Source organism: Festucalex cinctus, chromosome 17 (assembly GCF_051991245.1).
Source record: "Festucalex cinctus isolate MCC-2025b chromosome 17, RoL_Fcin_1.0, whole genome shotgun sequence".
In the NCBI taxonomy this organism is placed as follows: domain Eukaryota; kingdom Metazoa; phylum Chordata; class Actinopteri; order Syngnathiformes; family Syngnathidae; genus Festucalex; species Festucalex cinctus.
This window is the reverse complement of record NC_135427.1, coordinates 100,181-122,016: the sequence shown is the minus strand read 5'-3', so window position 1 is coordinate 122,016 and position 21,836 is coordinate 100,181. Positions and strand designations below refer to the sequence as shown.

The following is a 21,836-nucleotide window of genomic DNA, read 5'->3' as shown; positions in this document are numbered from 1 at the left end:
AAAAGCTAATGTTAGCGTTGGCATTGACGGTAACACTGGAAGCTAATTACTTCGGAATCTTAAGTTGGAAGCCAACATTGAAGCTAAATTTGTAAGCTAATGTTGGTCATCCTTAGCTATGGCTAAGTATTTTGGAACAGCATAATTAGATCGCTTCCAATGTTGCCTCTAACTCCAGAAGCTAACTTTGGAAGCTAATTTTGGAAGACAACATTAGAAGCTAATGTTAGCGTAGCATTGACGGTAGCACTGGAAGCTAATTACTTCGGAATCTTAAGTTGGAAGCCAACATTGAAGCTAAATTTGTAAGCTAATGTTGGTCATCCTTAGCTCTGGCTAAGTATTTTGGAACAGCATAATTAGATCGCTTCCAATGTTGCCTCTAACTTCAGAAGCTAACTTTGAAAGCTAAATTCGGAAGACAACATTAGAAGCTAATGTTAGCGTAGCATTGACGGTAACACTGGAAGCTAATTACTTCGGAATCTTAAGTTGGAAGCCAACATTGAAGCTAAATTTGTAAGCTAATGTTGGTCATCCTTAGCTCTGGCTAAGTATTTTGGAACAGCATAATTAGATCGCTTCCAATGTTGCCTCTAACTTCAGAAGCTAACTTTGAAAGCTAAATTCGGAAGACAACATTAGAAGCTAATGTTAGCGTAGCATTGACGGTAACACTGGAAGCTAATTACTTCGGAATCTTAAGTTGGAAGCCAACATTGAAGCTAAATTTGTAAGCTAATGTTGGTCATCCTTAGCTCTGGCTAAGTATTTTGGAACAGCATAATTAGATCGCTTCCAATGTTGCCTCTAACTTCAGAAGCTAACTTTGAAAGCTAAATTCGGAAGACAACATTAGAAGCTAATGTTAGCGTAGCATTGACGGTAACACTGGAAGCTAATTACTTCGGAATCTTAAGTTGGAAGCCAACATTGAAGCTAAATTTGTAAGCTAATGTTGGTCATCCTTAGCTCTGGCTAAGTATTTTGGAACAGCATAATTAGATCGCTTCCAATGTTGCCTCTAACTTCAGAAGCTAACTTTGAAAGCTAAATTTGGAAGACAACATTAGAAGCTAATGTTAGCGTAGCATTGACGGTAACACTGGAAGCTAATTACTTCGGAATCTTAAGTTGGAAGCCAACATTGAAGCTAAATTTGTAAGCTAATGTTGGTCATCCTTAGCTCTGGCTAAGTATTTTGGAACAGCATAATTAGATCGCTTCCAATGTTGCCTCTAACTTCAGAAGCTAACTTTGGAAGCTAAATTCGGAAGACAGCATTAGCTCTTTTACTGCCACACTTTATCAAAAAAACAACCCCCAGTGGCAGCTGATTTTGAGCATTTTAACTCATCTTTCAAGGCAAACAGAATATTGTCTGCTTTTGATTATTTAAAATGTTTAATGCTTTATTCGCATACCTCGAGAGACATAGAACAAACTTGACTAGACGAGAAACAATGAAAATGCATCGGGAATCACGAGACGCCAAGCCTCCTTGAGCTGCGGAGATGCACAGAGGAACAGTGGTAACTAGAGCTGCGAGCAGCTATAAAGGGCCCTCGCAGCCCGGGCCACGTTGGGGTCCTTGCACGTTGGGGTACTTGCACGTTGGGGTACTGGCACGTTGGGGTACTGGCATATTGGAAGCAAAATTTCTTTGAAAATGGCATAATAAACGTTTACATGTAGAATATTTTTTTGCCAGTGTGTGTGTCAAGCTCAACGGGTTTTGGTGATTGTTAAGACCTGCAAAAATCAGCGTCCTTTTTTATTTTTAGGCAATGAGTTGCCCTGATTGGTATTTTTTTGTAAAAGTGTATATACACATCATCGCTCGTTGTACTCATTGCACAATGTTACTTTTATTGTCCAAAGGGGCAATCAAAAATGAATAAAACAAAATGGAAACGTACATACGTTTGGATCGGTGTGAAGCCAGTGAACAATTTGAGTGGTGGAAACTAAAAGAATATTCATAAATGACTTAGTTATCACACTTAGAATGAGTGTACATTTTTTGTACAAAATACCGTATGTGGGGTATTTTTTATTTTTTTTTATATAAGCCTCAAGGGCTAGGTGGCGCTGTATTTATAACTGAATGTTGTCATAGAGATACCTTCAGGCCTTGATTATAAGCATACATGTCAAGTGTGGGATTTTTTTTTGGAGCATGTACCGTGGAGTTATTAAGCATATCCTTCATTCACGATATTGCTTTTAATGTCCATAGAGGCTATCAAAAATAAATAAAAATATATATATGTTTGGATAAGTCTGATGCCAGTGAACATTTTGAGTGGTGGAAACTAAAAAAATATTCATAAATGACTTAGTTATCACACTTAGAATGAGTGTACATTTTTTGTACAAAATACCGTATGTGGGGTATTTTTTTTTCATGCCTCAAGGGCTAGGTGGCGCTGCATATATAACTGAATGTTGTCATAGAGATAACTTCAGGCCTTGACGATAAACATACATGTCAAGTTTGGGATTTTTTGGAGCATGTACCGGGGAGTTATCAAGCATATCCTTTTTCATTGTGAAACACAAATTTTGATGCCCCGCCCTCATCATATAGTATTTCGAAAAGTCAAAATTTTTCCCCCTGTCGTTGGCTCAGGTCTTGACATGGTCCAGGCCAAGTCTTAACTCAGTCGGATGAAACGTGTAGGAGAAGTGGGCAAAAGTCTGCCCCCTGTGAATGTGCAAAAATCGTCAAAAATGGGACATTCAAAAATTCGTAGCTCACTTCCTGTTCATTTTAGCATATGGGTACAAGAGACTTTTTTGTAGGTCTTGGGCTCCCTCATACACTTAAAAATATTCGGCGTTCTTGCTTAAACGTACAACCGGGGCTGCTTCGTTAAAAATTTCGAGGGGGCGCTATTGAGTCATTTTTGTAAAAATAGCACAATCAACAATAAAATATTGCTCATTTTACCAGGCCAGATGTGTGTGCCAAGTTTCAGGAGTTTCTGTGCATGTTTAGACCCTCAAAACTGGCGTTGTTTTCTTGGCGAACAGCGCTTAGCCACGCCTACAGCAATTCGCAAAAACTCACAAACTTCGTGTTGTGACATCATGAAGGCCGAAACCCTCCTCTGAGCAAATATGAGGTAGGTCCAGTTAACGTGTTTGGAGAAAAACGTAGAAGAAAATTCGTAAGAAAAAAAATTGCCACTAGGTGGCGATATCAGTTAGATGAAATGTAAGTTAGTAGATGTCTTTAGAGCTGGACTCTCATCAAATGTGTGAAATTTTGAGAAGATAGGATCATCTCGGTCAAGTTAATGCAGCTTTTATTTTCACGAAAAATCTTCAGATTTTGCGTCACCGTAGCGGCCACGCCCTATGACGAAAAGTTACAATATTCGGTGTGGGGCATGATCAACATCTTAAGGCTTTTCTGACCAATTTTCAAATGGATCCCTTCAACAAGCTCAGCACAGTAGCTAAAAACGTAAAGTATGACATTTATTGTAACCACTAGGTGGCGCTATATGTATAACTGAATTTTGTCATATAGATGTTTTCAGGCTGTGACTATTACGTTGCCTGAGAAGTTTGAGATTTTTTGGAGCTTGAACATGGGAGTTATTAAGCATTTGCTCTTTCTGGACAAATGAAATTTTAAAGGCAATATTTGATGCTCCGCCCCCGTCGTATAGTATTTCGAAAAGGCAAGATGTTTTGCCCAGCTGTTCTCTTAGGTCTTGAGATGATAAATGCCAAGTTTGAAGTCAATTGGATGAAAAATGTTTGCAAAGGGGGAAAAAGCATGACCACAGTGAATGTGCCAAAATAGGCCAAAATTGGACATTAAAAAATTCATAGCTCACTTCCTGTACATTTTAGCTACATGGTCCCAATAGACTTTTTTGTGCGTCTCGGGGTGCTACACGTGCCTGCCAATTTTCGTTGCTCTAGCTCAAACGTGTCGGGCTTGGTTTTTATTTTTCTACGCTAGGGGGCGCTATAGAGTCGCGTTGTTATAACGACTTCATAATATCAAATTTTTCGCCGGACCTGAGGAGTGTGCAAAGTTTGGTGAGTTTTCGTGAATATTTAGGTACCCAAAATCGCGATTGTTTGCGGAGAATAAAGAAGAAGAAGAAGAATAATAATAACTAGAGCTGCGAGCAGCTATAAAGGGCCCTCGCAGCCCGGGCCACGTTGGGGTACTTGCACGTTGGGGTACTTGCACGTTGGGGTACTGGCACGTTGGGGTACTGGCAAGTTTAGGTACGGCACATTGGAAGCAGAATTTCTTTGAAAATGGCATGATAAACCTTGACATGTGGATTTTTTTTTTTTTTGTAAAAATACCGTTAAGTTGGTGTATTTTTTTTTATGCCTCTAGGGCTAGGTGGCGCTGTATATATAATGGAATGTTGTCATAGGGATACCTTCAAGCCTTGACTCTAAACATACATGTCAAGTGTGGGATTTTTTTGGAGCATGTACCGTGGAGTTATTAAGCATATCCTTCATTCACGATATTGCTTTTAATGTCCATAGAGGCTATCAAAAATAAATAAAAAAGTACATGTTTGGATAAGTCTAATGCCAGTGAACATTTTGAGTGGTGGAAAGTAAAAGAATATTCATAAATGACTTAGTTATCACACTTAGAATGAGTTTACATTTTTTGTACAAAATACCGTATGTGGGGTATTTTTTTGTTTTGCCTCAAGGGCGAGGTGGCGCTGCATATATAACTGAATGTTGTCATAGAGATACCTTCAGGCCTTGACGATAAACATACATGTCAAGTTTGGGATTTTTTGGAGCATGTATCGGGGAGTTATTAAGCATATCCTTTTTCAGTGCGAAACACAAATTTTGATGCCCCGCGCTCATCATATAGTATTTCCAAAAGTCAAGATTTTTCCGTCTGTTGTTGGCTCAGGTCTTGACATGGTCCAGGTCAAGTCATAAGTCAGTCGGATAAAACATGTAGGAGAAGTGGGCAAAAGTATGCCCCCTGAAAATGTGCAAAAATCGTCAAAAATGGGACATTCAAAAATTCGTACCTCACTTCCTGTTCATTTTAGCATATGGGTCCAAGAGACTTTTTTGTAGGTCTTTGGCTCCCTCATACACGTAAAAATTTTCGTAGATCTTGCTTAAACGTAGAATCGGGGCTGCTTCGTTAAAAATTTCTAGGGGGCGCTATTGAGTCATTTTTGTAAAAATAGTACAATCAACAATAAAATATTGTTCATTTTACCAGGCCAGATGTGTGTGCCAAGTTTCATGAGTTTCTGCGCATGTTTAGACCCTCAAAACTGGCGTTGTTTTCTTGGCGAACAGTGCTTAGCCACGCCCACAGCGATTCGCGAAAACTCACAAACTTCGTGTTGTGACATCATGAAGGCCGAAACCCTCATCTGAGCAAATATGAGGTTGGTCCAGTTAACGTGTTTGGAGAAAAATGTACAAGAAAATTCGTAAGAAAAAAAAATGCCACTAGGTGGCGCTATCAGTAAGATGAAATATAAGTTCGTAGATGTCTTAAGGGCTGGACTCTCATCAAATGTGTGAAATTTTGAGAAGATAGGATCATCTCGGTCAAGTTCATGCAGCTTTTATTGTCACGAAAAATTTTCGGACTTTGCGTCACCGTAGCGGCCACGCCCTTTGGCGAAAAGTTACAATATTCGGTGTGGGGCATGATCAACATCTTAAGGCTTTTCTGACCAATTTTCAACTGGATCCCTTCAACGAGCTCGGCACAGTAGCTAAAAACGTAAAGTATGACATTTATTGTTACCACTAGGTGGCGCTATATGTATAACTGAATTTTATCATATAGATGCTTTCAGGCCGTGACTATTACGTTGCCTGAGAAGTTTGAGATTTTTTGGAGCTTGAACATGGGAGTTATCACACTTAGAATGAGTTGACATTTTTTGTACAAAATACCGTATGTGGGGTATTTTTTTTTCACGCCTGAAGGGCTAGGTGGCGCTGCATATATAACTGAATTTTGTCATAGAGATACCTTCAGGCTTTGACTATAAACATACATGTCAAGTTTGGGATTTTTTGGAGCATGTACCGGGGAGTTATTAAGCATATCCTTTTTCAGTGCGAAACACAAAATTTGATGCCCCGCCCTCATCATATAGTATTTCCAAAAGTCAAGATTTTTCTGCCTGTAGTTGGCTCAGGTCTTGACATGGTCCAGGTCAAGTCTAAAGTCAGTCGGATGAAATGTGTAGGAGAAGTGGGCAAAAGTATGCCCCCTGAAAATGTGCAAAAATCGTCAAAAATGGGACATTCAAAAATTCATAGCTCACTTCCTGTTCATTTTAGCACATGGGTCCAAGAGACTTTTTTGTAGGTCTTGGACTCCCTCATACACCTAAAAATTTTCGTAGATCTTGCTTAAACGTACAATCGGGGCTGCTTCGTTAAAGATTTCTAGGGGGCGCTATTGAGTCATTTTTGTAAAAATAGGACAATACATGATAAAATATTGCTCATTTTGCCAGGCCAGATGTGTGTGCCAAGTTTCATGAGTTTCTGCGCATGTTTAGACCATCAAAACTAGTGTTGTTTTCTTGGCGAACAGTGCTTAGCCACGCCCACAGCGATTCGCGAAAACTCACAAACTTCGTGTTGTGACATCATGAAGGCCGAAACCCCCATCTGAGCAAATATGAGGTTGGTCCAGTTAACGTGTTTGGAGAAAAATGTACAAGAAAATTCGTAAGAAAAAAAATTGCCACTAGGTGGCGCTATCAGTTAGATGAAATATAAGTTCGTAGATGTCTTTAGGGCTGGACTCTCATCAAATGTGTGAAATTTTGAGAAGATAGGATCATCTCGGTCAAGTTCATGCAGCTTTTATTGTCACGAAAAATCTTCAGACTTTGCGTCACCGTAGCGGCCACGCCCTTTGGCGAAAAGTTACAATATTCGGTGTGGGGCATCATCAACATCTTAAGGCTTTTCTGACCAATTTTCAACTGGATCCCTTCAACGAGCTCAGCACAGTAGCTAAAAACGTAAAGTATGACATTTATTGTAACCACTAGGTGGCGCTATATGTATAACTGAATTTTTTCATATAGGTGTTTTCAGGCCGTGACTATTACGTTGCCTGAGAAGTTTGAGATTTTTTGGAGCTTGTACATGGGAGTTATTCAGCATTTGCTCTTTCTGGACAAATGAAATTTTAAAGGCAATATTTGATGCCCCGTCCCCGTCATATAGTATTTTGAAAACGCAAGATTTTTTGCCTAGTTTTTCTCTTAAGTCTTGAGATGATAAATGCCAAGTTTAAAGTCAATGGGATGAAAAATGTTTGCATAGGGGGAAAAAGCATGACCACAGTGAATGTGCCAAAATAGGCCAAAATTGGACATTAAAAAATTCATAGCTCACTTCCTGTACATTTTAGGAAATGGCTTCCACTGACTTTTTTGTGCGTCTCGTAGTGCTACACGTGCCTGCCAATTTTCGTAGCTCTAGCTCAAACGGGCCGGGATTGGTTTTTATTTTTCTACGCTAGGTGGCGCTATAGAGTCGCGTTGTTATGACAACTACATAATATCAAATTTTTCGCCGGGCCCGAAGAGACTGCAAAGTTTGGTGAGTTTTCGTAAATGTTTAGGCCCTCAAAAATGCGATCGTTTACGGAGAAGAAGAAGAAGAAGAATAATAATAATTCTTACAAAAACAAGAGGGACCTCGCAGCGGTCGCTGCTCGGGCCCTAACTAGAGCTGCGAGCAGCTATAAAGGGCCCTCGCAGCCCGGGCCACGTTGGGGTACTTGCACGTTGGGGTACTTGCACGTTGGGGTACTGGCACGTTGGGGTACTGGCAAGTTTAGGTACGGCACATTGGAAGCAGAATTTCTTTGAAAATGGCATGATAAACCTTGACATGTGGATTTTTTTTTTTTTGTAAAAATACCGTTAAGTTGGTGTATTTTTTTTTATGCCTCTAGGGCTAGGTGGCGCTGTATATATAATGGAATGTTGTCATAGGGATACCTTCAAGCCTTGACTCTAAACATACATGTCAAGTGTGGGATTTTTTTGGAGCATGTACCGTGGAGTTATTAAGCATATCCTTCATTCACGATATTGCTTTTAATGTCCATAGAGGCTATCAAAAATAAATAAAAAAGTACATGTTTGGATAAGTCTAATGCCAGTGAACATTTTGAGTGGTGGAAAGTAAAAGAATATTCATAAATGACTTAGTTATCACACTTAGAATGAGTTTACATTTTTTGTACAAAATACCGTATGTGGGGTGTTTTTTTGTTTTGCCTCAAGGGCGAGGTGGCGCTGCATATATAACTGAATGTTGTCATAGAGATACCTTCAGGCCTTGACGATAAACATACATGTCAAGTTTGGGATTTTTTGGAGCATGTATCGGGGAGTTATTAAGCATATCCTTTTTCAGTGCGAAACACAAATTTTGATGCCGCGCGCTCATCATATAGTATTTCCAAAAGTCAAGATTTTTCCGTCTGTTGTTGGCTCAGGTCTTGGCATGGTCCAGGTCAAGTCATAAGTCAGTCGGATAAAACATGTAGGAGAAGTGGGCAAAAGTATGCCCCCTGAAAATGTGCAAAAATCGTCAAAAATGGGACATTCAAAAATTCGTACCTCACTTCCTGTTCATTTTAGCATATGGGTCCAAGAGACTTTTTTGTAGGTCTTTGGCTCCCTCATACACGTAAACATTTTCGTAGATCTTGCTTAAACGTAGAATCGGGGCTGCTTCGTTAAAAATTTCTAGGGGGCGCTATTGAGTCATTTTTGTAAAAATAGTACAATCAACAATAAAATATTGTTCATTTTACCAGGCCAGATGTGTGTGCCAAGTTTCATGAGTTTCTGCGCATGTTTAGACCCTCAAAACTGGCGTTGTTTTCTTGGCGAACAGTGCTTAGCCACGCCCACAGCGATTCGCGAAAACTCACAAACTTCGTGTTGTGACATCATGAAGGCCGAAACCCTCATCTGAGCAAATATGAGGTTGGTCCAGTTAACGTGTTTGGAGAAAAATGTACAAGAAAATTCGTAAGAAAAAAAATTGCCACTAGGTGGCGCTATCAGTAAGATGAAATATAAGTTCGTAGATGTCTTAAGGGCTGGACTCTCATCAAATGTGTGAAATTTTGAGAAGATAGGATCATCTCGGTCAAGTTCATGCAGCTTTTATTGTCACGAAAAATTTTCGGACTTTGCGTCACCGTAGCGGCCACGCCCTTTGGCGAAAAGTTACAATATTCGGTGTGGGGCATGATCAACATCTTAAGGCTTTTCTGACCAATTTTCAACTGGATCCCTTCAACGAGCTCGGCACAGTAGCTAAAAACGTAAAGTATGACATTTATTGTTACCACTAGGTGGCGCTATATGTATAACTGAATTTTATCATATAGATGCTTTCAGGCCGTGACTATTACGTTGCCTGAGAAGTTTGAGATTTTTTGGAGCTTGAACATGGGAGTTATCACACTTAGAATGAGTTGACATTTTTTGTACAAAATACCGTATGTGGGGTATTTTTTTTTCACGCCTGAAGGGCTAGGTGGCGCTGCATATATAACTGAATGTTGTCATAGAGATAACTTCAGGCCTTGACGATAAACATACATGTCAAGTTTGGGATTTTTTGGAGCATGTACCGGGGAGTTATCAAGCATATCATTTTTCATTGCGAAACACAAATTTTGATGACCCGCCCTCATCATATAGTATTTCGAAAAGTCAAAATTTTTCCCCCTGTCGTTGGCTCAGGTCTTGACATGGTCCAGGCCAAGTCTTAACTCAGTCGGATGAAACGTATAGGAGAAGTGGGCAAAAGTCTGCCCCCTGTGAATGTGTAAAAATCGTCAAAAATGGGACATTCAAAAATTCGTAGCTCACTTCCTGTTCATTTTAGCATATGGGTACAAGAGACTTTTTTGTAGGTCTTGGGCTCCCTTATACACCTAAAAATATTCGTCGTTCTTTCTTAAACGTACAACCGGGGCTGCTTCGTTAAAAATTTCGAGGGGGCGCTATTGAGTCATTTTTTTAAAAATAGCACAATCGCCGATAAAAAATTGCTCATTTTACCAGGCCAGATGTGTGTGCCAAGTTTCAGGAGTTTCTGTGCATGTTTAGACCCTCAAAACTGGCGTTGTTTTCTTGGCGAACAGCGCTTAGCCACGCCCACAGCAATTCGCGAAAACTCACAAACTTTGTGTTGTGACATCATGAAGGCCGAAACCCTCATCTGAGCAAATATGAGGTAGGTCCAGTTAACGTGTTTGGAGAAAAACGTAGAAGAAAATTCGTAAGAAAAAAAATTGCCACTAGGTGGCGCTATCAGTAAGATGAAATGTAAGTTAGTAGATGTCTTTAGGGCTGGACTCTCATCAAATGTGTGAAATTTTGAGAAGATAGGATCATCTCGGTCAAGTTAATGCAGCTTTTATTGTCACGAAAAATCTTCAGACTTTGCGTCACCGTAGCGGCCACGCCCTTTGGCGAAAAGTTACAATATTCGGTGTGGGGCATCATCAACATCTTAAGGCTTTTCTGACCAATTTTCAACTGGATCCCTTCAACGAGCTCAGCACAGTAGCTAAAAACGTAAAGTATGACATTTATTGTAACCACTAGGTGGCGCTATATGTAGAACTGAATTTTGTCATATAGATGTTTTCAGGCCGTGACTATTACGTTGCCTGAGAAGTTTGAGATTTTTTGGAGCTTGTACATGGGAGTTATTAAGCATTTGCTCTTTCTGGACAAATGAAATTTTAAAGGCAATATTTGATGCCCCGCCCCCGTCATATAGTATTTCAAAAAGGCAAGAATTTTTGCCCAGCTGTTCTCTTAGGTCTTGAGATGATAAATGCCAAGTTTGAAGTCAATGGGATGAAAAATGTTTGCATAGGGGGAAAAAGCATGACCACAGTGAATGTGCCAAAATAGGCCAAAATTGGACATTAAAAAATTCATAGCTCACTTCCTGTACATTTTAGCTACATGGTCCCAATAGACTTTTTTGTGCGTCTCGGGGTGCTACACGTGCCTACCAATTTTCGTTGCTCTAGCTCAAACGTGCCGGGCTTGGTTTTTATTTTTCTATGCTAGGGGGCGCTATAGAGTCGCGTTGTTATGACGACTTCATAATATCAAATTTTTCGCCGGACCTGAGGAGTGTGCAAAGTTCGGTGAGTTTTCGTGAATGTTTAGGTACCCAAAATCGTGATCGTTTACGGAGAAGAAGAAGAAGAAGAAGAAGAAGAAGAATAATAATAATAATAATAATAATCCGATCGAAAAACAATAGGGACCTCGCAGCGGTAGCTGCTCGGGCCCTAATAATAATAATAATAATAATAATAATAATTTTTACAAAAACAATAGGGACCTCGCAGCGGTCGCTGCTCGGGCCCTAATAATCCGACAAACTCACACTTCTTGGTTTGGCTTAAATAGACAGTGAATTGATCGGATTGTCTGTGGCTAATCATGCGGGTAACAGGACTGACATGGAATTATCTGATTGGCTGATGGTTACATCAGTTCAAAATGGACAACATTTAAATCCTAAATTTGTTCAATAAAAAGTGTTATACACTTACTTTTCCTCTTCCCTAAAAAGTGCTTCCACTGAGGGAAGCCATTTTCTTTTATGACGCAATCAAAGCTAGCAAAGCCCCACCCCTCCACATTTGGTATCATTGAAAATCTCTGAATGTCTTCTATAGAGCACAAAAGGAGTTAATTCAATCTGGGTGGGAGATATTCAGGTTTAAAAAGGTCCACTACAGAGGACAAATTTGAATTGCTGGTAGTCAGGAGGATATAGCAAAATGCCATTTATTAAAAAAAACAACAAATAAATAAAATTCACAAGAATGCGAGGCGTGTACTCACTGTTTTTGAAGCGACTGTATATATTTAAACACATTGCATTGTTTCGAATAGTCCGTGAGAACATGCTGAAGGCCTTGTAGTGACCCCGGCAAGTTAATGAACACGACTTGCTGCTGCCGTGGCCTTGTAATGAGCCACAACATGGGAGGAAACGGTGCCCCCGGGCTCGATGCGGAGTCCACTTGGCAGCATGCATGTTGCTTCAGTGTGCCCGCGAGGCCGCACGCTAACTCATTAGGATATGATTTCTTCTTCTTCTTCTTCTTCTTCTTCTTCTTCTCTCTCTTTCCCACCCCCACTCATTGTCATCCCTCTCCTTTTGTCGTCCATCCCGTCGTCCTCCTCTCACCGCCCTTAAATAATACGCAATTACCACCAAAAATAACAACTCTCCTTAGCACCTGTCACGGACGATTTGTCTCCCGGCTCTCCGTCAACTTGTGCGGCAACGTTCTCTTTTAATTTGACAAAGTGGAAAGGGAGAGAAGGAAAAAGAAGCCTTCTCAGCATCACAGAAACATCAAATCTTATCAGAGGGATTTAGCGCGTCGAAAAAAAGTGACAACGTGTGACAGAGCGCTATATAGACTAGCGAAGGCTGATGCCACAGGAGATCACAACAAGACACATCTTCCCTCCTCTTGTCATGGTGGCAAGAGAACAATTCACTTGCTTTGCTGTGCATTTATTTGCCGAATAAATAAGGAAGTGAATAATGTGCATTAATGCAAATGCGGCCCTGCTGGCTCTCTCGGTCTATTTACATTTTCTATAAAAAGGCAGAGACAAACTGGGTGTTCCGTTTGGAAGAAGGAAATAGCACTAATAGTTGCAACGTACGCATCCCCTCATTTATGGCCCAGGGCATCTGTAAATTTGGTGACAAAAAGTAGACTAGATTGTAGACTCGTAAAATCAGGTCTAACTTGTGGCGCTGGTGGTGTAACGCGATTTTGGCGGATTTGATTGAAGCGCAGGCAGACAGATCGACAAATCCCAAGGGCCAAAGCCCTTTTTAGTGAGCCGAGTCAAAAGAATTGGTTCGCCATTAGGGGTTACGCTGTAAAAAAAATAAATAAATAAATAAAAAATATGCGATTAACATGAGTCTTTGTTGAAAATTCACCATGAAGTTCTTTGCATTCACCGATGTATGTTTAATCAAATGAATCAACTCAGGTGACTGTTCCACTGGTAATTAGTGGCAGATAGCACACTAAATTGAAATTGGTTGAAATGAATTGAAAATATGAAATGAAGAATACAAAAACACATATTTGCAAAACACATGAAAATACGTGAAAACGTATTATGCACGTAAATTACAATAACATAATGACTGAAATATTTTTTACAGTGTACGTGCTCCCTCTTACGTGCTCCAGTTAAATTCAAAATCGAGTCTAGTTTCATCAATTCTAAATCAAACTCAATTGAGTCTTTTATAAATTTTAGCCAACCAAATCCCAAATCCTTAAACTGCCGTGTTAAGTATGACTTAAGGCAAGTTACTGTGGTGGCCATTTTTTTTTTTTTTTTTTTTTTTTTTTTTTTTTTTTTTTTTTGTGGCGGCCATTTTAATTGCATACAGGAACCACTAATCTAATAGACTTTAGGCCTCACCCTATAGATACTTATCAGAGGAAATAAACATTAAATAGATAAGAAAAATACTCTGTTGTAGTAATCGTGCAACTTTGCCACTCTTCTAGTTGAAGATTCTCACGACTCCGGGAGCCAAAACTGTCCAGGATTTCGGGCGCTGATGAGCGAGACCTTGCAGGGTGAGTCATACCATCAGGTAAGACTCCTCCTTAATATAATTTATCATAAGTCCTCCTCGGGACCTGAACTTTTTAGCTCAATTTGTGTTTAATTTGCCACATCATTTACTGTGAGTCATGGTCCTGTCAGCTAGTGAAAACGTTCTTTTCTAAGCCTGCATTTATCCGTTCTGAATTATGTAATCAGCTGTGTGGAGAGGAGGCCTCCCCTCGCCATCTCCTCTGCTTCCTCCTGATTTGGAAATGAAGTGACATTTATTGAAAACGCCGAACTCGCACTTTGCAGTTTTGCATATACAATGCTACCTTGACTTGCAAGCGCCCAAGCTTGGGACATTTTTGAGTTAAGAGCCATCGTTTGATTGTGTTTTTTTTTCTTTTTCTCAGTGCCAAAAAAAATCAGCGCGTCCCGCGAACGTGTTAGTTCTCTTCCAGACACGGTGTCCTCTCGGTGATGTTTCCCAGGCACGGCGACTTCACTGCCGCAATTTCTCGCACATGCTCAGAGATGCTAATTAACGATTGGATTGTATTAGATTCACAATTACAATGAAAAGCTTTTAATTAAAGCAAGTCCCATGTGTTGCCTATTAGAGAACCTGACCGTCTTCCTGCGTTGAATATTTAACACCCTCTGCTGGAAGCACAATACCTGGATGTTACTTACAGGAAGCACAAGGTTAAACTAACAACAATTTCAAATCACTCTGACCAAAAAAAAAAAAAAAAGGGAGAGAAAGTTAATTAAAGCATTTCAAAGCGTTTAAGTGTTTAATCAAGCTTCTTTTCATGCAGCACTTTGCGGAGCAGGACCGGTTACTCCCTAAGTCCCTTAACAAACTGGCGCGGAAAAAAATATAGTGCGGGGGCATTAATAGTCCTCAATGCAGCTGCAGGTATATGTTAATAATTACAATATTATGACTTTTTCCTAAAAAAAAATAATAATAATAATTACTTCCTTATTCTCCTAATATTTCAACATTATTCTTGTATTATTGTGACTTTAATCTTGTAATATTTTGACTTTATTTTGCAATATTACAACTTTATTTTCACAAAATTTTGACCTTATTCTAATAACATCATTACGACTTTATTCTCACATTGTGTATTTATTCCTGTAATATGACAACTTTAACCATGACATTATGACTTTAGTTTCCTAATATTTTTATTTTATTTTGCTTGTAATATTTGTACTTTATTTTCATCACAAATTTATTCTCATTATTATTATGAATTTATTCTTCTACCATTACTTTATTTTCATAAAAATAATTTGTGTAAACTCTCAACATTATTTTCCTAAAATTTCTGCTTTATTCTCCTAGCATCACAACTTTATTCTCATAAAATAATAACTGCTTTCATAACATCAATTTGTTCGTCTCGTAACATTATGGCTTTATAATTTTTTTCTCGAAAAATTCATCTTTATTTTGTAACATTCCAACTTTTTTGCTGACGTATATTTAAAAAAAGGAATTGATCATCCTTAAAGTATTACCTTTTTATTGAAAATATGATTTAATATTACATTTTGCAAGATGTCGTCTTTTATCTAAAAAACAAAACAAAACAATATAATATTTTTGTAAAAGTTTGACATTAATCCCGTGACAAAATGATTAAATAACTTACGCTTTTTATTATTTTTTATTTATTTATTTATTTATTTATTTATTTATTTATTTATTTATTTTTTACTGTATTTGACTGTATTTTCGTAAATTACACCTTTTTGTTGGTAAAAAAAAAGAAGAAAAAAATACAAAAAAAAAAGGCTTTATCTTGCAATATTTACTTTCAACATTTTTTCTCTGAATATTCTGACATTTTTCTTGTACAACTCATATCAATAAAACCTTATTTTAATATATATTTAAACTTTATAATGTAATTTTATCACCATAGTTTTATTCTCAAAAGATAACAACCTATTTTTTCTGAATTCAACGATCAATAATTCTCTTTTATTTTTCCCTTTCGGTGTGGCTTCAATACGTTGCATGCGAAAAAAAAAAACATAATTAAAAAGACTTTTCTTGCTTTCTTCGGCATCCTGGTGGCGTGAATAGGGCAACATATTGAACCGATAATTAAATAGTTATGAAATGGGAGGATTCCAGTCCAGGTTGAACGCTCTCATTCACACTTGCAAAAACGAGCATCTGTTATCTTCAGAGCGGGTCTAAAAATAGCCGGGATGCTCGAAACAAAGAATTGCAGCCATTTATAACCCTCCAACCCACACAAGAGCTTCCCCTCGTTCGCTACGAATCATGTCGTGTAATGTGATTACTAGCGGAACCGCGTATGTTAATGTGCTTGTGCGCGGAGGAGCCACAACTTGACCCTCCCACGCTGGGCCACCAAAGACGTCGTGGATACCCTGAAGGGAAAAAAAAAAAAAAAAAAAGAGAGAGGATTTGAGGTCATGCACAGCAGCTTGAGTCACAAGCGGGAGGAGGAAGTGGTGATGAGGAATTCACAGTGGAGATAAGTAACTTAGCGCTCCATGTCATCACATTATGCGCCATTGCTTCGCCATAAGGAGATGTATTGGCAACATAATCTGGAAAATTCTCATCACAGGCTTTAATATGAGGTATTAGTAAATGTGGTTTGTGCATGGTTGATTTTTGCACTTGTTGTTTCTTCACTTGAGGTTACTGTAATCAAAATTGCTAGCAAAATGTAAAGGTAGCCTCAATTCACTTATCAGTCACTGATTGGTTGATTTTCCTCGGGACTGTTTTTTTTTTTTTTTTTTTCCTGTGAGTTTAAACATCTTTAACAAATGTTTTTTTTATTTTTTCCTAAATAAATATTATTTCTCTGTACAGCTCTCATTTTGGTTGGATGTGAGGTGGAAGGAGATTTTCTAGTGCAAAACAACAACTTGTTTTCGAGTCATTGCATCATGATATCAGGATTTAGTGACAACATAATAACAGCTGAAAAGCTGTTATGAAGGGCTTCAATATGAGAGGTATTATTCAATGGGGTTTGTTGCGTATTGATTTTTTTTTTTTTTTTCACCTTGATACTTGACAATATGAACCTCCCCTGAGCTCAGGATCAGAAACTTCAATTATGAAACTATTATACAGCCACAAAATTGAGACTGGATAAATATATAGTAGCTGATATGAGATGGAAATTTGGGACATTTTCACGTAAAATGGCACTTTTAGGAGTCATCAAATCATTACGTGACGGCTGTGGAGTCTTTGTTTACTTCAGATTCAAGGTCAAGTTCCCCCAGAAGCACATTAGCACTAGAGCTCAATTACAAGACAAGACGCTCAGTGAGGTCAAGTGGGTCGTGTTAGTGTGTGTGGAAATTCATTTGCATTGTTGACACTGTATTCATTCACCAGGCGTCATGAAGAATTTCACCAAGTAGTGCTCTCAAACTGTGTATTATGCACATATTACAACTCACAGCGATATATTGCGGCTCGATATTCGTGGCCGGCGTAAACTCTGCGCAGGGGCAGGTTAGACTACATGTTGGTAATTTGTTAAAAAAAAAATGAGAGGGAGGGCTACGCCACTGTGTCAGTGTCAATAAAACAGGCCGCTTGCACTGATATCAAAAATGCAAATACAAAAATAGAGCCCTAGATTTAAAAAAACAAAACAAATATGCAACTTTATTTACATAGCATTAAAATTTTATCCTCGTAACATTATTACTTTATTTATGTAGTATTTCAATTTTTCTTACAATATTGTGTCAGTAAAGAAAAACAAAGTCTTAGAATATTGTGACTTTTTTTTCCGGATAAATAGACCGAAAATTCATTTGCATGGTCGACAATATTAGGCACCCCCCCTCCGCCCACAACCGCCATCTTAAAGAATTTCACCACACGTCCGAGTGTCCCCTCACCTCCTCTTTCCGCTGTGTTTTGGATGTCTGGACTCTCCTGCAGGCCGTGCCGGACGTGAGCGGGCCGCCGCTCACGTCCGTACGCTGCCTGTCAACTCTCTGACTCGTACCGGGAGTCTGACGGGTGGTGACTTGCATCCACAGCCTGGCCTCATGCTCTTGTCTCCTTGCGTGTTTAATTACAGCACGCCATGTGGCACTAATGGGCCCCAACGCAATTTGAGTAATTGCGTTAGACTTGAGCGACAGCGATTAAATACAGTGGACCCTTGGAAAACAAATCCATTACGGCGGACGCTTCTATCTTTGATTTGTTCAGACTTTTAATAGATTTCACATAAGAAATAATAAGCATGGAATTGATCAGGAGGCGCAGCGGGCCAGTGGTAAGCACGGTAGCCTCACAAAAAAAAAATACAGCTCTCAGTTGAGAACTAAATATATGACCCTACTTGGAAATGTCTCCATGACCTTTACTGGATCGATTCACAGGTGTCATGACAGTTCTTGCAGTGGCAGGAGGCCTCCTTGCAGTGGCGCTGTTGCTCATGCAAGTGAAGCATCATGAGATTCGTTCTCTGTTGTTATTTACACTCAAATGTAGAAGTCAGAATCTGAAAAATTATTCCTTTAATTTAGCCATTTTTGGCAGTCAAACATTAATATTTTTCCAAAAATAAATTTGATATTTTCATTATTTTTCACGTACAATTAGTGCCTTTAAAAATACATTTTGCAACTTGCTGTTGACTGAAAATGACATCATAAGGGCTCAGGTAGCCAATCACAGCTCAGCTTGTGAATGTCACATGTACAAACCTAGAAAACAGGTGAGCTGTGATTGGTTACCTGAGCCCTCGTGATGTCATTTTCAGTTGACAGCAAGTTGCAAAATGTGTTTTTAAAGGTACTAATTGTACGTGAAAAATAATGAAAGTATAGAATTAATTATAGACAAAATATTAACTTTTTATTGCTATAATGGGCTAAATAAGTATCCTTTAAAGGTTATAGTTGAGTCAATATCACCATGAAGTGCCTTTGTCCATATGAGAGCTCGTGACAGGGTGGACATTGCTGGCATTTCACTAATTTCACTTGATTCAGTTAACTTGACAGAACTGTTTAACATATATGCAATTTAGAATTTCTAAAAGGCTTTTATATCAATTGGTATTTCACTGCTGTATGACAGAGTGGACACGTTACGCTAAGCACCCAAATTCGCACATAGTAGGATGAAAATTACAAAACGTGTAAATATTTACTAGCCAGTGTTTTAGCCTCCATTGAAGAAAAATAGACAGTTGGTTGTGTTGTAACTGAAAAATTCAGAGGGTTTCTTAAAGGCTCAGTTATTCCATTATGACAGGGTGGACAATTTCAGGGTCACATGCAAAATGCTCATTATGATTATGAAACTAGAATATACAGTACATAATGAAAAAAATGTTTGTTTTATCATATTACTAGTGGAAAATAAAACCATGTATTTATTTTATTTATTTTCTTAGGATTTATGTTTTTAAAATATAAATGTAGACCTCAGAGTTTCATTATTCTGTTACATTTTCATGACGCCCATGAAGTTCATAGTGATGTTGATTTCAGTTTGGTTCAATGGTAATATTTTGTTTTCACAATAGAAAAACAGAATGTTCTGTTTAACTAACAATAATTCTCAACGGGGTTTTCTGCAATCGTGCAAAATGTATTGATATGACATAATTACATCCTCGTTGCAAAATAAATAGAAACCGAATATTTTTTTTGCAAATGAAGCACAACCAACTCCAACGAAGACAAATAATTATTTATTTGGTTTCTTCGTGAGAATCTCAGACATTCACTGTTCACTTTAGAATTGGCGTCACAATCTTCCTTTTCTTAACCATGGTTTGGATCCGCTGCAGCTGTTGGAAGGCAAGACAGAAAACTATTGATTACAAAAACAAGTGATTGTCCAGCCCAACATTCTTTGTGTTTCGAACCTTGTTACCTTATTAGGTACACCTGCATACTTTAATATGGCAAAATTCTACTTTTCGAAAGATAGTAAGATATCGCTAAATCAGGGGATTTTATAATACTTTAGTTAGCTTACTTAGCTACATAAATTGTACCGCTAGCCACCACTGCACATTACAAAAACAATCATCGAATGATTGTAAAACAAATACTTTTCTGTTAAATAAATGAGGAAACAAAGAAGTGTCAATCAACGTTAGCGATAGCATTGGCAGCTAACAAGATGAAGTGACCTGTTATTGATATGCTCCCCCCCACCATGCTCGGAAATCATTACGGAGATGTAACTACAGGTGGCATGTAAACAGATTAGACTTGACTTAACGGGTATGTGCTCAGTTAAGCATGGTTGTGTTTACCACCCGCATAGCATACATGCTCAATATTTGCTTCTTTGTTTTGTTTGTACATCCGTAATAGCGGCGGCAAAGAGGATAATGTGCTTAGGTCGTATTTTTAAAGGGCACTTGGCTGCTTTCTGGTGTAATGGACCCTGCTAGATTCTCCACCATTATATACATTGTCAACAAATGCCAGTTTTGCTTAATTTTGTGTTAGTTGTACTGCTTTCTATAGTATTTTTTAATTATTTTTTTATTTGTATTTATGTATTTATTTTGCTGGAACCTACGCTGCTTTATTCTTTGAAAAAAATAAATAAAAAATAAAATAAAATAATAATAATATCAGTTATTGTGATGAGGCCAAAGCCGTGTCTAGTATAAAAATAAAAATACTAGGGATCAGCATATTTGTTGTTTTGAAGAGTTATTACACTGAAAAAAAAACGATACTATTCCTTAGCCTGTATACAGCATTTCCCATTATATGTTAGCATTAAGCTAGCTTTATTTCTGTATTTATTTTTACTAATCAAACGTGATTTGCTTTCATTTTGTGGCACCTCTAGGTGAATACAAACCTCGAATGTCCAGCTTGCACTCCACCGCATCTTGGCCCAGCTCGTTGATGGCCACGCAGGTGTATTTGCCCCCGTCGAAGGGGCTGGGCTTGCGAATGTTGAGGGTCACCACGCCTTGGTAGTTCTGCATCAAGTACTTGGGGTCCTCGCTGATGATCATCTTGTTCTTCATCCACACGATCTTGGGCTGAGGGGGCCAAATAATGGAATGAAATGTCTCAGAATAGACGAGGCAGCAGCCATGACCCTTTCCGACCAAAGGTCACCCTGGGGGAGATCTGCACATCTTCTGACAGATACTTCAGTTTGCATGTGACAAATGGCGGTGACGCTATTGTATGACTTGGACTCCACAGTCCATATTTAACATGATCGTATATACCTTAGGGAAGCCTTTGACGGCACAGCTGATGGCAGTGCTGTACCCAGCCACCACGGTTCTGTCCACAAGGGGCTGAGTGAACTTGGGCACACAGGACATGTCTTTCTCCTGGTAGGGGGTTTGTTTCAGCTCCAGACCTATGTGGGGAAGAGTGGCATGTGGGAGCAGATTAGATGGGATCCAAATGTTGTTGTATCCTCTTGGTGACAGAGGTGGCAAACGTTTTCACACTCTGTGCTTGAGTATAGGCACCCTGTATTTAAAAACAAAACAAAACCAAAAAAAAAACAAAAAAACAGCAGAATGAGGAAAAACTAATTCAAAGCCAAGGACATGTTATGTCTTCTAAGAATGCAGACATTTAATTATATATATTTTCAAAATTTCCACATGGTAGGGTCAAGGAGGGTCTCACGATGAATGAAACTGAATTTCTTTTCAATCAAAATAAAAAGTTCAGTCTGAAATGTACCCTATAAAGTGAATTCAGAGATTTCTTTCTCGATAAATACAAATTGTGACATGCGGGTAGCTAGCTTTTACCTTTTCTTTAGAGCGCCTTATCGTCTGCCGTAAGTGTGTGCATGTCACAGAGAGATTAGTGGAAGAACAAGGAAGGGTTAAAACCCCCCCGAAAAAGTCAGATGTGACAACCAATGTATGGACCTAGCTTTAGCATTGTCACTTTCGAGTGCCTCATTGTCTGCCATAGTGCGTGTATGTCACAAAGGGATTAGCGGAAAAGCAAGCAAAGGTTTAAGTAAAGATAAGTCAGATGTGACAGCCAATGTGTGGACCGAGCCTTAATTGTCACTTTAGAGCGCCTCGCCATCTGCCATAAGTGTGCGCATGTCACAGAGAGATTAGCGGAAGAGCAAGAAAGGGTTAAAAACAAAAACAA

At 38.7% G+C, this 21,836-nt stretch overlaps 2 protein-coding genes across 10 annotated transcripts in view; one reads left to right on the top strand and one right to left on the bottom strand.

The window, feature by feature from the left end:
* LOC144004814 (tripartite motif-containing protein 16-like) overlaps positions 1-21,836 on the top strand; it is an 84,159-nt gene that overhangs the window by 16,898 nt on the left and 45,425 nt on the right. The window contains exon 2 of one of the 2 annotated variants that reach the window (XM_077502377.1): positions 13,631-13,702. The gene's annotated coding sequence lies outside the window, so the exon portion shown is untranslated. Of the gene's footprint in view, positions 1-13,630; positions 13,720-21,836 lie in introns of both variants that reach the window. The other variant, XM_077502375.1, reaches the window with a different exon arrangement.
* LOC144004812 (myosin-binding protein C, fast-type-like) overlaps positions 19,405-21,836 on the bottom strand; it is a 31,510-nt gene continuing 29,078 nt past the window's right edge. For all 8 annotated transcript variants that reach the window (XM_077502361.1, XM_077502362.1, XM_077502363.1 and 5 more), the window contains 3 exons: positions 20,936-21,072; positions 20,554-20,740; positions 19,405-19,516 (listed from right to left, as the gene is read on the bottom strand). In XM_077502361.1, coding sequence (XP_077358487.1) covers positions 19,491-19,516; positions 20,554-20,740; positions 20,936-21,072 — 350 coding nt within the window. In that variant the 3' untranslated portion in view covers positions 19,405-19,490. The remainder of the gene's footprint in view (positions 19,517-20,553; positions 20,741-20,935; positions 21,073-21,836) is intronic.